The 17,489-nt window shown below is 44.0% G+C and overlaps 1 protein-coding gene across 3 annotated transcripts in view; it reads left to right on the top strand.

Moving 5' to 3' along the window:
- Positions 1 to 17,489, top strand: part of KHDRBS3 (KH RNA binding domain containing, signal transduction associated 3) — a 120,315-nt gene that overhangs the window by 48,642 nt on the left and 54,184 nt on the right. For all 3 annotated transcript variants that reach the window (XR_014513758.1, XR_014513759.1, XM_083450662.1), the window contains exons 2-3: positions 3,903 to 4,024; positions 16,896 to 17,012. Coding sequence is in view for 1 of the 3 variants with exons in the window: in XM_083450662.1 (XP_083306788.1) it covers positions 3,903 to 4,024; positions 16,896 to 17,012 (239 nt within the window). In the remaining 2 variants the exon portion in view is untranslated. The remainder of the gene's footprint in view (positions 1 to 3,902; positions 4,025 to 16,895; positions 17,013 to 17,489) is intronic.

Raw genomic sequence — 17,489 nt, 5'->3', positions numbered from 1 at the left:
TAGGCAAACTCGGTCCTCCAGATGTTTTGGGACTACAGCTCCCATCATCCCTAGCTAACAGGACCAGTGGTCGGGGATGATGGGAGTTGTAGTCCCAAAAAACATCTGGAGGGCCGAGTTTGCCTATGCCTGGCTAAGCACTGGGCAGGAGCTATGCATGTGGCATTGTAGTCAAAACAGGTGCAGGCTATTCTGAAGGCATATCTGCCATTTGATTTGGACCAAGTCTACCTAGGCTAGCCTTCCCCAACCTGATGCCTTCCAGATATTTTGGCTCCTGTTGACCATGCTGGCTGGAATAGTAGCCCAAAATGTCTGGAAAGGGCATTGGGTTGGGAAAGACTGACCTAAGCTCAGCCAATCATAACTTAGGCTGTGTACACATCACACCTTGGAAGTACATTCTTCCACTCAAAGAATTCTGGGCCCTGTAGGTTACCCTCCTTCACAGAGAATAAAATGGTAGCATTTGTGGAGTTGGAGAATCGTGAATCGCCCCGAAGAAAAATATCAAAAGGACTGGAGCAAATTTATTAATTATCTGAAAGAAAATTGTACCCATTTAAAAACGTTTGTAGCATTAACGTGAAATGTTTTGCAATGTGAAATTAAGATGTTGATTTATAAACAAGAATGTGATATTTTAAGGTGATTATAGGATAAAGAAATGATTACGGGAATGCGGAAAATATGTTATAAACTATAGGGATGTCAGAAAGAGAGATAGAAGGAAGTCTAAGCTCATTGTGAGCAAATATTATAAGTTGTGAATATGTGTACTGAATTAAATGAAACATGGAAAATTCACTGTCCACTGTCCCTCATAGTTTGTGGGGGGCCGGACTATATTTTGAAGGGAAAAAAAGAACAAATTTCTATGCCCCACTAATAACCCAGAGATGCATTTTAAATAAAAGGGCACATTCTACTCATGTTAAAACACGCTGATTCCCGGACTGTCTGCGGGCCAGATTTAGAAGGCGATTGGGCCGGATCCAGCCCCCGGCCCTTCGTTTGCCTACCCATGAAAGAGACCCTCTTAAGAATATGAGGGGGGTGAGCAGGGGAAGGACTAGACCATGTGAAAAATGAACATAATATTTTAGCTGCAGTTCATTCATTTTCAGCTTTGCATTCTTGTTTATTAGAAAAGTGTGCCTAGACATCCCGTTGTTGCGCCCATAACCTAGATTTAAGAGACCATTGAACTCCTAGCTTTTATATCTCAGTTTCTAACACTGTGGAGTTAGTTTCCAGCAGCCCTTTTACTACAGTTCCCAGAATTCTTTGAGGGGGGGGGAATGTGCTTTGAATGTGCTTTAAAGGAATAGTTTGTATGCAGCCTTAGTCTAACCTAACGTAGTGAACAGGTTCTATAGCAGCTGTTCATAGTAGCTCCCAGTATTGTTAGTTCCATATACGGTAGTATTTTTTACTGCAGTTTAACACAATTCTTTAGTATCTGTAGGGCTATCTCAACTTTAGGGTTGCTCTTCTTCCAAGGAAATGCCAGCTCCCCCAGTTTTCCATCATATTATTGGAAACAAGTTTTGTGCTGCTTTTTTTTGGAGGGGGGAGGGAATGCTGATCTGATACGAGTTGGTTGTTTTTTTTTTAAGTTTAATTGCATACCTGCAGTTGTTTCACCCTTAATGTATTTAGGAACTGGTTTCAGCTTAAGGATTCTTGAGGGGAGAAATAGCTTGATAATGAAGCAAAACAGCAGATGTTTGCACTTTTGCTTATTACATGGCTTTTGTGTGTGTGTGCGCGTGTGTGTCTATTTTGGTCCTGTTTCCAAAATAATGTTTTCTGGCAAATACAGTTACGTTGGCAGTTGCAGAGGTTGGCAGTCCTAGCTTCATTTTAGGAGAGCCTGCAAGTTTGACAGTGGGGTTCCAAACCGAAGTTAAATTCCTAACTAAAATAAAGTAGCCAATAAAAACTTTGTGGCCATTTACTCTGCCTCGTCTGTTTTGAGGGAAAATTCTGAATATGTGTGTTCCTGTCAGCTGTGTACTTCATTGCCCTGAGGCAGGTTAGCAGTGTCTAACCCCCAGTTTGCAATATGGGGATAATAACACCCATCTGTCTTAACAGAGCAGTTGCAGGGATTTCTGCATGTGTCGCACTTTGATCACGACTATGTGCCTTATGAATGCTAAGTACTGTCAGCGTGAATGTGCCTCCATAGGTACAGAATGGGTTTATTTTAAGGCTGCCCTCTTCACATGGGATATTTTACGTTCTAGATAAGATACCAAAGCCTCAACAGAGGCCTTTTTGAGTTTAATGAAGAGTTTGCAAGAAAGCGGAACAAATGATGGCTAAATATACTTCTCCGTGATAATGAATATTCATTGTATCGGCGTCATTAATGAGGTACTTAGGAATACTGTGTTCAGGTTTAGCCCTTGTTAAATGGCGAAAAAAACTATTTGAGAATAATTGAAGAGTTGTGTAGGATTAATTCCTTCCTTTCTCAAATCCGCCTGCTTCTAATTTGGAACTGCAAAGTTCTGAACGTGCTGACAACTTTCCTTGCCTCTTTTAGGGTGTATAAAGTCCTAAATGTCTTTAGGCAGCAGCTGATTAAGGCCCAGGAATAGAACACTTTCCTCTTAGGAGGATGAAGAGTGAATGGAAGGAAGTAGTTTTACACAGTGCGCATTAAACCTAAAAGAAAGGAACTGTCTCAGAATTTCTTTGTTGGGCTTAATCCAAAGGTTCCCTTCCCATGACACAGAAGGCTACTTCCAGATCCGGCCCAGCACTTTGTAGGAAGTAACAACAACATATAACCTAAGCCAGGGGTCAGCAACCTTTTTCAGCTGTGGACCGGTCCACCGTCCCTCCGACCTTGTGGGGGCCAGGACTATATTTTTTGGGTGGAAAATGAACGAATTCCTATGCCCCACAAATAACCCAGAGATGCATTTTCAATAAAGCACACATTCTACTCTTGTAAAAACACCAGGCAGGCCCCACAAATAACCCAGAGATGCAGTTTAAATAAAAGGGCACATTCTACTCATGTAAAAACACGCTGATTCCCGGACCGTCCGCGGGCCGGATTGAGAAGGCGATTGGGCCGCATCCGGCCCCCGGGCCTTAGGTTGCCTACCCCTGACCTAAGCGGACAACCCCTTCCAAGAGCCCAGTGAGATCCTGACATTTTTTAGGAGCCATGGGATGTTGAGGGTCATTTGGAAAAGAACAGATATTGGGGAATGGGGAGCTGGAGATTGGAAGGCCCTGATTTTGAGCCCTTTACAGCATATAGTATTCTCAAAGCCCTAACAGGAACAATGCATTTCAACGCTTCATTGTAGGTTCCACTTGGTAGCTGCTAGATTAGATGACTTCTTAAAAAGGAATTACAGAGGATTCATTCGTCTCCCTGACTATTAAATTGTGCGAGTTTGATCAGCAGTGAAGAAACCAACCAAATAAAGGCATATTTTCGCCTCCCTTTTTTATATAACCTCAAATCTTTGGCCCATGTGATTTCCAAGTGTACCTGGAACCATGAGGACAGACAGCCATAAATTGCAGTGAAATCTGGGATTCAACAGCTGTACTTTGCTATCCATTGCTTAAATCAGGGCAGTGTACGTATGCGGAAGGAGCATAGCGAAGCGCTAGGGTGCATCTATGCAGATTACATCCACGGCACCCCCTGTTAAAGCGACCAAGTATTAAATAATTTCTGAAGGTGCTTCTGTCAGCCACAGAACAGAGTACTTGACTTGATAGACAAACAGACCAGGTTCCTGTGCTGCATACTGTTGAGATTTTTCAAAATCGCCCCAAAGAAAAACTTATACGTAAATCTGAAGATAAGTTCAAAGCAGTTAGGGGGAAATTAACGCTAAAAACAAATTGTGTTCTCTCTGTTGCAGAAATCGAAAAATTCCAAAAAGGGGAAGAAGGCAAGGAAGAAGAAAAGTACATTGATGTAGTGATTAACAAAAATATGAAATTGGGACAGAAAGTATTAATTCCAGTAAAACAGTTTCCGAAGGTAAGTTCAGTGTCATTACCACCACCTGTTTTGTTTCTGATCACTTTGGATGTTATGGGCAGTTTGCTTTTTATTTATTTAAAGCAGCAGCATCCAAGTGGACCCACAAGAGGAAGAAAAATCCACCATAGGGCATTTTCTTTATTTGGCTAAAAACTTGCGCAAACTTTCAACTTTTGCAAAACTGTTGGGGGGGGGGGTGAGAGAGAAAACAGAGCGAGAAAGAGAAAACATTCTTTGCTGATAGTGAAATCCTCTGTGTCTGCATCTTATTTAATTAGATGGTGTGAGAAAGGAAGCAGGGGTATAGAATCATAGAATCGTAGAGTTGGAAGAGACCACAAGGGCCATCGAGTCCAACCCCCTGCCAAGCAGGAAACACCATCAGAGCACTCCTGACATATGGTTGTCAAGCCTCTGCTTAAAGACCTCCAAAGAAGGAGACTCCACCACACTCCTTGGCAGCAAATTCCACTGTCGAGCAGCTCTTACTGTCAGGAAGTTCTTCCTAATGTTTAGGTGGAATCTTCTTTCTTGTAGTTTGGATCCATTGCTCTGTGTCCGCTTCTCTGGAGCAGCAGAAAACAACCTTTCTCCCTCCTCCATGTGACATCCTTTTATATATTTGAACATGGCTATCATATCACCCCTTAACCTCCTCTTCTCCAGGCTAAGGTGCAGCTCAAGTGTCAGGTTGCCCTGAGGCCTCCTGGGACACACAAAACTACAATGGGATGCACCTGGATCTTTGCAAATACAAAAGCTGGCCATTAGACAGGTCTGTCCTCGTCCGAAACGCACAGGTTCATTTCCAGGCCCCTCAGAACTGTGGGAGAAATCCTCAGGTTCTGTAGGCACGAGGAAAAGGCGAACCTGATTTTGGGTGTGTAAACACCTGCAAGGTAAGATCCAACTCACTACTTTATTATGGGAGTTCTGTAATCTAAGCCCAAGAGTGGGGAGCCTCCTTATGTTGAGGCCCACCCCTCTTTCTCTCTCCCGTTCCCTACTGGGAAGGGGCAGGTCTGAACTGATTACTTGCAAAGAGCTCTTTCACCCCCACCCAGTTCCTTTTTGGCTTTTTATGCCACCCCCCCCCCCCAAAAAAAAACCCCATTTATCCACTCTTAATGACATTAGGCAAAGGGCTTGATGGAATCACTTTGGTAGAGTAAACTTGCAAAGCCACATATATTCTTTTGTATTACTACCTCATTAAAAATATTGTTCTTATTATTACTATTTAAATTTCTATACCACCCTTTATCCAAGGATCACAGGGCATTTTACAATAAAAATAAAATTAAGGAGAAATTATAACATGTACATCTTGATAAAACAAAATGAGGCTATTTTGTCTTATACAACCCGATAGGTCACTTCTTTTTTTACAGGCCTATTTTGTTGTATCAAGCTGTGTACTGATTCCTTTGTAACAAATAAATTTTTGTGTGAGTATTAGTTTTTTTAAAAAACAACAAACCAGCATTTTGGACCCTCTTTGCGGACAGTGACTCTGCTTCAGAAATGAGTTTCTGTGCCAGGCTGTTTGCAAGCTCACTTCTGTTGACGAGTGAACGCTGCAGATGAATTATGCAGTTGGAATTATTATGAGAGCAGCCCTATAGCAAGGTCAGCAAGGACCAGCGGGTTAGCATCCAGCAGACTTAAGAGTTGTTAGATCAGGGAGTGGTTTGTACCTAAACCAGCCTTAGAAATTCTCTTTCCCCATCAATAAATGAAACTCATTCATCCCATTTGTAGCCTACCTTTCCTCCCCGGAGCTCTAGGTGGCATACATCACTCTCCTTCTCCCCATTTTATCCTCCTAACAACCTTGTGAGGTTGAGAGTGAGGGGCTGGCCCAAGGGCACCCAGTGAGCTTCATGCCTGAGTAGCTATTTGAACCCTGGTCTCCCAGGTTCTCGTCCAACGCTCTAACCAATGCACCACACTGATTCCTCTGCATGGCAGTAGAGTTTCCTGATTTGGTTGTTCTTGCCTCGTGATTGAGGATATGAGTTGAAGGCCTGTCCCTTGGCTCTTCTTGGTTCAGGCAACAGATCTCTTTTAGCGGCAGCTAAAAAAGCCAATGCAATTCTGGGCTGCATCAATAGGAGTATAGCATCTAGATCAAGGGAAGTAATAGTGCCACTGTATTCTGCTCTGGTCAGACCTCACCTGGAGTACTGTGTCCAGTTCTGGGCACCACAGTTCAAGAAGGACATTGACAAACTGGAACGTGTCCAGAGGAGGGCAACCAAAATGGTCAAAGGCCTGGAAACGATGCCTTATGAGGAACGGCTAAGGGAGCTGGGCATGTTTAGCCTGGAGAAGAGGAGGTTAAGGGGCGATATGATAGCCATGTTCAAATATATAAAAGGATGTCACATAGAGGAGGGAGAAAGGTTGTTTTCTGCTGCTCCAGAGAAGCGGACACGGAGCAATGGATCCAAACTACAAGAAAGAAGATTCCACCTAAACATTAGGAAGTACTTCCTGACAGTAAGAGCTGTTCGACACTGGAATTTGCTGCCAAGGAGTGTGGTGGAGTCTCCTTCTTTGGAGGTCTTTAAGCAGAGGCTTGACAACCATATGTCAGGAGTGCTCTGATGGTGTTTCCTGCTTGGCAGGGGGTTGGACTCGATGGCCCTTGTGGTCTCTTCCAACTCTATGATTCTATGATTCTAAGAGAATCTCTTGTAATGAGGAAACAACCTCCCAATTTGCTGAAGATTTATTCGGGAGCAATTCTCCTGCTAACTGAGGGGCTCCCTCAATTTCCTTCAGTGAGTCATGCCATTCCTCGTGTCTTGCATTTTTAGTCTCTTTTGAGGATGCCGGAATAGATGGATGGTTTTCACAGTACAGGAAAGCAAAGAACTGGGGTGTCCCAAGGATCTGTAGCACATTTTTATAATAGCAATATGGGACATACATTAAATATTGAGACCGGAGACTATTTACTTATTCATTAACGAACTGGAGTCAGTACTAAGCAGCTAGGCAGCCCCAGTAACTGAAACATCTCTGCTGAAAAGTTACATCCTTTTTATACTGGCTTTAACTATTTGGGTTTTCTGCAAAGTAACCTAGCACTTATAGTTTGGTGAGGGCCCATAGAATATTCTTCTGGGGATGCTTAGCCAACATCACAGAACTTCACTTCCCAGAGTTCACATTAAGCCAGTTTTAAGTCTTTGGCAGCCTTCTCCAACTTGGTTCTTCCAGATGTTTTGGGCTCCACTTCCTTCAGCCCCGAGCCAGTATTACCAAATGATAAGAGAGTGTGGGAGTTGAAAGTTCAAAACATTTACAGGGCATCAGGTGGTGAAGCTTGGTCTATGGTACAGATACACCCTAAGAGTTGTTAGGTCTTTAGACATGTTGTAATTGAGCCACTCCAGAAGCTTATTTCAGGTTTCCTTTGTGCCAGTTATTTCTTAGGAATATTGCTGACACCTGAAGAGATGAGTACACAAGATGACTGTTGTTCTTTGTTTTAGTGTTGTGTGTTTTATGGCTCTCCATCATTCTTTGAAGAAGAGTTCTAGCTTCTGTAGCATCTGATGCATCCCAGTAATAAGTATCAAGTGAGCAACATGAACAGGATATCTCTATTGATATCAAAGGGAATGCAAGTTCAACAACTGCAATTAATTATGCATTGAAATCTATATTTTAGATTGTAAACACTATTCACAGGGCTGTGGTTATGTGGGAAGACTGCAGAGAGCAGCATCATTATTGCTGTGTATCTTCAAAAATGAAAAAGAAAAAGTCTTGGCTTTCCAAATTGCTTGCATCAGTAACAGAGCCGAAGTTTAATATTTCCTAATTGATATTTTGGGTCTGTATGAATGTTCTGCCTTCAGATTTATATCTTAAAGTAGCTACTTGACATTGTGATATGGATTTCTTGCATGGTTTACTGTAAATGAATAATTCCTCATTTAGGAATGCATTGAAGATTTATTTATATTGCTTTCCCTTAATAGCATACCTGGCTGTGCATTTCAGATGGCTCTATTACTGCAAAAGAAGCCTTGTAATCATTAAATCATGACAGGGTTTGAAATATATTGACCACTGTTCCATTAAACTAAGAAGCAGATCTTTATGTAAGTTAACTATGGAGCACCATTTTAAGCTATGATTGTTTTCTAATAAAATGAGGGAATTGTCGACAAGGCAATACTGATGTCTGGAGGGTTCCCCGCCCCCTCCCCGCTTTGGTGCTTTTACTAATTGTTTGAGGCTATATCTACCAAAAATAAAAACCAACAAGACCTGCCCTCACCAAATTGTCATTACTTCCCTCAAAGAATCCAGGACATGAAGCGTGCTAATCTTGAAGTTTTGTTGGCTCCCCTGTAATTCCTAAAATTCCATGGAGAGGTCATGATAGTTAAGAGCCTGTGCAAATAGAGTAGACTGTGGGATTGGGCCATTCCCTCCCCTAACTGCTCCTTGCTCACTTACTGGGCGTGTTCCCATACCATGGTAGGCCGTGGTTAATGGTTTATCATGATCATTCAGATCGTTCCCTCATTACTCCCCCTGAAGGACCAGGTGTGCAGCCTGGGAGTCATTTTGGACTCACAGCTGTCCATGGAGGCGCAGATCAATTCTGTGCCCAGGGCAGCTGTTTACCAGCTCCATCTGGTATGCAGGCTAAGACCCTACCTACCCACAGACTGGCTCACCAGAGTGGTGCATGCTCTGGTTATCTCCCGCTTGGACTACTGCAGTGCGTTCTCTGTGGGGCTACCTTTGAAACTAACTAACTAATCCAGAATGCGGCAGCTAGACTGATGACTGGGTCTGGTCGCCGGGACCATATAACACCAGCTATAAAAGATCTTCACTGGCTCCCAGTACGTTTCTGAGCACAATTCAAAGTGTTGGTGCTGACCTTTAAAGCCCTAAACAGCCTTGGTCCAGTGTACCTGAAGGAGCGTCTCCACCCCAAACGCTCAGCCCGGACACTGAGGTCCTCCTCCAGGGGTCTTCTCCTGGTTCTTTCACTACAAGAAGCAAAGTTACAGGGAACCAGTAGTGGTGCCTACCCTGTGGAACACCCTCCCGTCAGATGTCTAGGAGATATAAGAACTACACAACTTTTAGAAGACACCTGAAGGCGCCCCTGTATCAGGGAGTTTTTAATGCTTCATGTTTTACAGTGGTGCCTCGCAAGACGAAATTAATTCGTTCTGCGAGTTTTTTCGTCTTGTGAATTTTTCGTCTTGCGAAGCACGGTTTCCCATAGGAAATGCATTGACGGTTTCCCATAGGAATGCATTGACGGTTTTAAGAAAAAGGCGCAAGACGTTTTCGTCTTGCAAAGCAAGCCCATAGGGAAATTCGTCTTGCGAAGCAACTCAAAAAACAAAAAACTCTTTCGTCTTGCGAGTTTTTCGTCTTGCGAGGCATTCGTCTTGCGAGGTACCACTGTACTATGTTTTTATATATGCGGTAAGCTGCCCAGAGTGACAAATGGGTGGGGTATAATAATAATTATTTATTAGCCCCTTATGAGAAGCGAACAGGAGCAAGCAAACCACAATCCTTGGCTTGAAGTTGGATTCAAACCAGGGATTATGGTTTGTTTTGCTCCAAAAACACTAGAAGTCAAGGCTGGGTCTTGGGTAAGCAAAGGATTTTGTTTGTTCCTGCCTGCTAGCAGGGAAGAAGAATGTGGGCGTGATGCAGGACCAATCTGCAGCCCTAATTCCTACTCCCCTTTACCCTCTGTCAGTAGGGCATCTGGTGTTAATGTCAAAACTTCTTTAAAAAGAAGCAGCTAGCATTGAGTGACCCTGTAGTTTCATTGGCCAAGGATTAACGTTGGCCACATTCAGTACTGATGAAACAGGAAGAAGGGAAACTTGTGAGTGAGCCGGAAGGAGTTAGGGGAAGGAGCCCATGATCCTGCAACTTATTCATGGCCACTTAATGGCTATGCTAGAATTACATCAGGTCTGTATAGTAAAAGCTATGGTTTTCCCAGTAGTGATGTATGGAAGTGAGAGCTGGACCATAAAGAAGGCTGATCGCCGAAGAATTGACGCTTTTGAATTATGGTGCTGGAGGAGACTCTTTAGAGTCCCATGGACTGCAAGAAGATCAAACGCATCCATTCTTAAGGAAATCAGCCCTGAGTGCTCACTGGAAGGACAGATCGTGAAGCTGAGGCTCCAATACTTTGGCCACCTCATGAGAAGAGAAGACTCACTGGAAAAGACCCTGGTGTTGGGAAAGATGGAGGGCACAAGAAGAAGGGGACGACAGAGGACAAGATGGTTAGACAGTGTTCTCGAAGCTTCAGACATGAATCTGACCAAACTGCGTGTGGCAGTGGAAGACAGGAGTGCCTGGCGTGCTCTGGTCCATGGGGTCACGAAGAGTCGGACACGACTGAACGACTAAACAACAACAAGAATTACATCTGCGTCAGCCTCTCATGAGCTTCAAACTAGTTTAGGTTTATATTATAAAAGCGGCAGGAAGTAAATTCCGCAGGTCATTTTTGACACAGTAAAAGTCTTTACTTCTTTACTATCCTGGTGAGCCTTTCTTACAGCTTGTTCCTACATGGTGACAATCGATTCCCCATGTCATGAAATCTCAAAAGAGGGATTCTTACACAGCCCGGATAGCTCAGTTGGATGTGCTTCTTTACATAACAGTGGATGCTAGTTCAATGTGTTGATGGATAATACTCAGTCTGAGTTCCTCAAGAAGCTTGGATACAAAGGGACTTCCTATCGATCTTCCATAATGTTTACTGATTAAAAGAGCTTAGTAAGAACATAAAGGTCCTTCTGGATTCAACTGAAGATCCACAAAGTCTAGTTTGGATGGATTTGATTTCCCGCCTTTCACTCCCTTTAAGGAGTCTCAAAGCAGCTAACATTCTCCTTTCCCTTCCTCCCCCACAACAAACTCTGTGAGGTGAGTGGGGCTGAGAGACTTCAGAGAAGTGTGACTGGCCCAAGGTCACCCAGCAGCTGCATGTGGAGGAGCGGAGACGCGAACCCGGTTCCCCAGATTACGAGACTACCACTCTTAACCACTACACCACACTGGCTCTCATCGGACATTGCCCCTCTGAATCCGGGTGTTCATTCAGCTGTCTCAGCTAATGGCCATCAAAGATCTCCCTCTTGTCACCTGTGAATTTTGTCCCATTCTTCTTGAAACGTGGCATTATCCTGTGGAAGGGTCAACAATCCACAGGGTGAATAAAATACTTTCCTTTTGTCTGTTCTGAAGAGACATCTGATCAACTTCATTCACATTTCAAGTATTATATAAGAAGGGGATTCCCTGGCATCAATTATCTTCAAGCAATTGTTATTTTTATACCTTAATTATGCCAACCCAGCAGTCATATCTTCTAACCTAAAAAGCTTCAAACATTTTATCCTTTATAGGGAAGGTTCTCCAGCCCTTTGTTTTTGTTGCTCTTTTCTATATATCTTCTGGTGCTGTCATCCTCCCTTGGAGATTTATTCATTTAAAAGATTTCTTACCCAGCCTTCACGGTAAGGTTCCAAGGCAGGTGGCAGCAACAGCGAAAACCATTGCAATAATTAAACCCACCCTGAATGGAACAGGACAATAAGAGAGGGGGTGGCCAGAGTTATATATTGTATTCCAAAATGCAGTCACACTGTAGATATGAAATCTGTAGAAATAAAAACCTATTTCATTACATCTTTCACTGCTGGAACGCTGTTGGAGTCGACACTTTCATTGCTCTCTCTACTGTGCCTCAAAGATCTTCTTAGGTAGTCACAGCCAGTTTAGATAACATCATTACGTCTATAAAGTTCAATTCACCCCACCCCACTATGCATCCTTTTACACTTGTTGAACCTCATTTCTCCTCTTCTTGCACCTTCACCCACTTTGAAGACACACTTCTGGAGTCTTGCAGGCTGCCTTAGATTTCACGATTTATTTGCTGGCGTCAGAAAATTGGCTATTCTGCCACTCGCACCTGACTTCACATTGTTTATATCATTGGCCCCAGTACAGAATCTTGGGGGGATTCCTTTGATTACCACTGTGAGAACTGTTTGTCCTTCCGTCTTTCCCTTAACCAGTTACAAACCTACGAGGCCAGGAACTGGTTGAAGAACAGGAGCAAGAGAATAGGCACAAACAGCTTTTCTTCTTCTTCTTTTTTAATAGTCTGCTTAAAATGGAAACTAGGGTGTGGGTGGAGAGGCTGCAGAGAATATCCTAGACCTGCACACAGAAAAGAGTTCTTCCATATGCGTAGAGTCTTAACAGGAATGCAGGTTTCTCAACAAAAATGCACAGATGCATATCTCGCCATAACGATTACAGTTAACCAGACTTATATTGACACAGTTTCAAGTAAACTTTTCTGGTAAGAGGTATTGTGTCGCTCAGGTGACGTCTTGCAAATCTTTCCCCTCACTTACTGCCTATTGGTATGTTGTGATAGGTCATGAGAATACTGTTTTGGCATCGATTTCACACCACTTTCGGTTTACACTCCACTCTGTTTCAGTTTACCTTTGTTGAACGTTCCCCCTATTCATTAGCTGCTGATATTCATATGGGCATGGACATCTGAACCAGGGCTTGCACCAAAGGAACTGATGTTCGTTAATTGTCTTGTTTTTCCTCCAACTCTAACATTCCCTTTCTGGTTCTTTACTAGCTGAAGCCCCATAATGGTGCATGTGAAGTTAAGATTAATTAATTATTGGCCTCATCAAGCATCACTTTAACTTTCACAACATTGAGCCACGTTTCCTATTTTATTGCCCATGCACCCATATTGCCTAGGCACAAATACAAGATGGGTGACACCTGGCTTGAGAGCAGTACATGCGAAAAGGATCTAGGAGTCTTGGTTGACCACAAACTTGACATGAGCCAACAGTGTGACGTGGCAGCTAAAAAAGCCAATGCAATTCTGGGCTGCATCAATAGGAGTATAGCATCTAGATCAAGGGAAGTAATGCTCTGGTCAGACCTCACCTGGAGTACTGTGTCCAGTTCTGGGCACCACAGTTCAAGAAGGACACTGACAAACTGGAACGTGTCCAGAGGAGGGCAACCAAAATGGTCAGAGGCCTGGAAACGATGCCTTATGAGGAACGGCTAAGGGAGCTGGGCATGTTTAGCCTGGAGAAGAGGAGGTTAAGGGGTGATATGATAGCCATGTTCAAATATATAAAAGGATGTCACATAGAGGAGGGAGAAAGGTTGTTTTCTGCTGCCCCAGAGAAGCGGACACGGAGCAATGGATCCAAACTACAAGAAAGAAGATTCCACCTAAACATTGGGAAGAACTTCCTGACAGTAAGAGCTGTTCGACAGTGGAATTTGCTGCCAAGGAGTGTGGTGGAGTCTCCTTCTTTGGAGGTCTTTAAGCAGAGGCTTGACAACCCTATGTCAGGAGTGCTCTGATGGTGTTTCCTGCTTGGCAGGGGGTTGGACTCGATGGCCCTTGTGGTCTCTTCCAACTCTATGATTCTATTATTTCGGAGAGATCCTTTAGGAGATCTTCACGGTCCCTTTTTGTTTTTTACCCCCTTGAATAAAGTGACTCATCAGCACTGGTCCCAGTACAAGTCTCTTGCGGGAGCACTACCTGTTAACGATCCATTCTCAGAACTCTCCATTTAGTAGTGATTCTTGTTCTTTAACCAGTTACTAATACATAAAAGGATCCGTCCCCTTCTTTCATTATAATTTTGAGTGACTGACTTTCTGAAATACTTCTTTCAAAGTCCCAAGTATATAGTGTCTACCAGGTCACCGCTATTCAAATGCATTTTGATACTCTGAAATGCAAAACAGCAGAACAACCCATCCTTCCAAAAACAACTCTTAAAATGTTGGTGAGATGGCATTGACCTTTGCAGAAACTATGCAAATTCTTATTCAACAAGACCTGTTTTTCTTTATGTTGGATACTCCTTTTTCTTCTTCAAATATTTTGAGTCTGTTTCAGACTATTTACGCCCAGATGGGTATATATTTTCACTGTCTTGTCTTGAAGGATGGTTTAAAATATTCTCAGTTTGGAGGGGAAAGTCATCCAGTGTGAAGATCATGTCCTTCTGTTACCGTATTTGGATTGAGAGAGGAGGTAAGGTGGGCAGATGCCACACCAGCTCAATCACCCTGTGTCAGAGGCTTATGCACTGCAAGTGCAATGCAGTATAAACTGGTTGATACAGTGGTGCCCTGCAAGACGAATGCCTCGCAAGACGGAAAACCCGCTAGACGAAAGGGTTTTCCGTTTTGGAGGTGCTTCGCAAAACAAATTTCCTATGGGCTTGCTTCGCAAGATGAAAATGTCTTGCGAGTTCCTGCGCCTTTTTTCCTGCTCCCCACCCCCTTTTTCTAAGGCACTAAGCTGCTAATAGCCTTTTAGCAGCTAATCCGCTAATCCCTTAAGCCTTTAATAGCCGCTAAACCGCTAATAGCGCTAATCCGCTAATGGGGTTGCTTCGCAAGACGAAAAAACCGCTAGACGAAGAGACTCATGGAACGGATTCTTTTCGTCTTGCGAGGCACCACTGTACTTGTCTTGGCAGTGATGACCTCCCATTTTAATAATGTTCTTTCCACGGTAATTTGGCTACCAGTTAATGTTGCTACCAACCATTGCCTGTGTGTCTGCAGTTAATGGACGTTTCCCCTTAATTTTGCATGCCTAAATTGGCCTGATGTGTTAAGAGGGCAGAGCTCTGTCGGTGCTAGCCTTTTTGAGCCCGCTTCCTCTAGGAAGCCTCCAGGGATTAAGTGTACAGTATCTGCAGAGATCTCTTTACTGACTTCTATTATCCACAGAGGCTTTTCCTCTTCCAATCTACTCAGATATTGAAAGGAGTTGAACTCAATCAGTCACTCTTAAAGGCTTGGTGTACAAAACGGCAGAGTAGCTTCATTGCAAGATATCGCCTAATCTTTTAAACCTGATGGAGCGCTTCCAGAAGCTGCTTGGATGTGGGGAACAATTTGAAGAGGCCAGTACTAATCCTGTATCAGTTGTTAAGAAGTTTCAGGGCTGGATTCCTTGCCAGTGACAAAGGAGTGAGGGACTAACACAAAAGTTACCCTGGTCCCCTTAGTGGTCAAGTTATGTGCTAACCTTTAACAAGCTTAAGGGAAGGACAAGATTAAGTAGTTGGAAGCAGGGAGGGCTGTGGTTAAGATTGCTTCCTTATAGTGATGGCACCAACCTCCAAAGTTTCATGCTTTTGTGTTTTGAGCATGCACACATGGACCCACCCTGAGTTGGGCATTTTTGAATTACGCTTAGCACTGCTGCAGTTCACAGTGAGCATGTGTGCATCGATTTAGTGGGGAAATGTCATGTGGCAGAATGGGTTGGAACGAGTGCCACAGCTTCCATTCAATTCCAATCTCCTTAAACTTAGCGCACTAGTTCGAGGGTAATCGAGGCTGTTTGGGGCTGCTGTAAACACAGGTAAAAGGTAAAGGTACCCCTGCCTGTACGGGCCAGTCTTGACAGACTCTAGGGTTGTGCGCCCATCTCACTCAAAGAGGCCAGGGGCCAGCGCTGTCCGAAGACACTTCCAGGTCACGTGGCCAGCGTGACATCGCTGCTCTGGCGAGCCAGAGCCGCACACGGAAACGCTGTTTACCTTCCCGCTAGTAAGCGGTCCCTATTTATCTACTTGCACCCGAGAGTGCTTTCGAACTGCTAGGTTGGCAGGCGCTGGGACCGAACAACGGGAGCGCACCCCGCAGCGGGGATTCGAACCGCCGACCTTTTGATCGGCAAGCCCTAGGCGCTGAGGCTTTAACCCACAGCGCCACCCGCGTCCCGTAAACACAGGTACTTCAGCCCCAATGTGAACTCTTAAAAACTGTTCTGCAAGCTTCCCTTGGAAGGAGGAAGAGCCTTCTGTGAAAGGTATTTCTTGGTTCACGCTGTGGTGCCCACAGCCCATTCCTCCCACAGCTCCTTCCGGTCCCTAGAGAAGCTTCACAAACGTGCTTATTTTTTTTTTTTTTTCCTTTCTTAATTTAAAAATGTAAGAAAAGAAACACACACGTTGCTTTTGCCAAATAAATGCAGATGCACTTGATAGCCGCAGTGTTGGTTTCACACTTAAAGAATGAGCGTAGGAGCAAGGCTGACTGCTGCTGAGCCAGTTTTAAGTTCACTGCTTCGTACGTTTGCCAAAGTTCAAAGCTGGAAGGAAGCCGGGTTCACACAGCTGGAGAAGAACATCATGGTTTGGAACCTTAACCACAAGTAGAAGGGAGCTCATGGAACTTTCCCACATCAGCTGGAGGCACCTTGCGAAAGCAAAGCCCACCTGTGAGCTGTATCAGCAGCCCTGCACGTTCCAGCTCACCAGTTCTCATGATCCCAATTCTCATGATCCCAAGACTATGTCTGTCCAACTTCCATAGGAATCCACGAAGCAAAGGGGTGTGAATTGATTAATGCTGTCTGGATTGGGGGCTGTGGTCTTGTATGGATGCTGCTGCTTTTACGTTCCTGCATTTTTCTTCTTCTTGCCTGTGTCAACTGTACTCTTATGCAGCCTTCTCCTCTCCCAAAACTTTTTAACACAGTTACTGCTCAGCGTGGAATAACCACAGAAATGATGGTAGCTTTGTTTTCTGTGTCTTGTACCCCCCCCTCCCCTTTTCTCTTTTTCCAGTGGCTCTAAAATTTACAACCCAATACCCTTCTTTATTTTGCAGAAACAGCCAAATGCTGTTTTCAGCAACATTTTTCATACCTGGCATGAATCTTAAGTCACTCTTACAGCTCCTCAGCACTGTGGGTAGTTTTTTTATTGCCTTTTTTTTTCTTGTTGCTTGTTTTGTCTTTCAGTTCAACTTTGTGGGGAAACTTTTGGGCCCACGTGGCAATTCTCTGAAGCGCTTGCAAGAAGAGACATTGACAAAAATGTCAATATTGGGAAAAGGATCCATGAGGGACAAGGCAAAGGTAAAATTGCTAGCTGAAGATCATTAGTGTGCACTGTACTGCTGTGTGTGCCTTTCCTCACTGTTTCTAGTATAGTCTGGGGAGATTCAAAGCAAACACAAATCAAGGTGTATATTATAACCCCTTCTCTTGAGTTCTGCCTACATGCTGGTCCTCCGTCTATGGTATATATTCCTCACTTCAGAGGAAATCCCCTGTGGCAATACCTTCTTTATGGATTCAGGCAGCTGTATCGCTGGAGTATAATGGCAGGCTCATGGTGGCCTCTGAAACCAGCAGCCGCCCTCTTTACCTGATCACATCTAGCAATGAAGTAGGTGATGTGATGTCACTGTGCTGCATGCTTTCCTGTCTACTCCACTTTGAGGTCCGCCACTTGCGAAGGGTGGAGACAGTTGCGTTGCAGCGATGCCGCATCAAACACGTTGCATTAGCGAGCCTTGCCAAGGGGTGAGGGGGGTTGGGAGAGAGGAAATG

This window comes from Podarcis tiliguerta (genome assembly GCF_965153285.1).
Source record: "Podarcis tiliguerta genome assembly, chromosome: 7".
Classification (NCBI taxonomy): domain Eukaryota; kingdom Metazoa; phylum Chordata; class Lepidosauria; order Squamata; family Lacertidae; genus Podarcis; species Podarcis tiliguerta.
The sequence above is the reverse complement of the archived record's forward strand: the minus strand, read 5'-3'. Positions and strand labels throughout refer to the sequence as shown.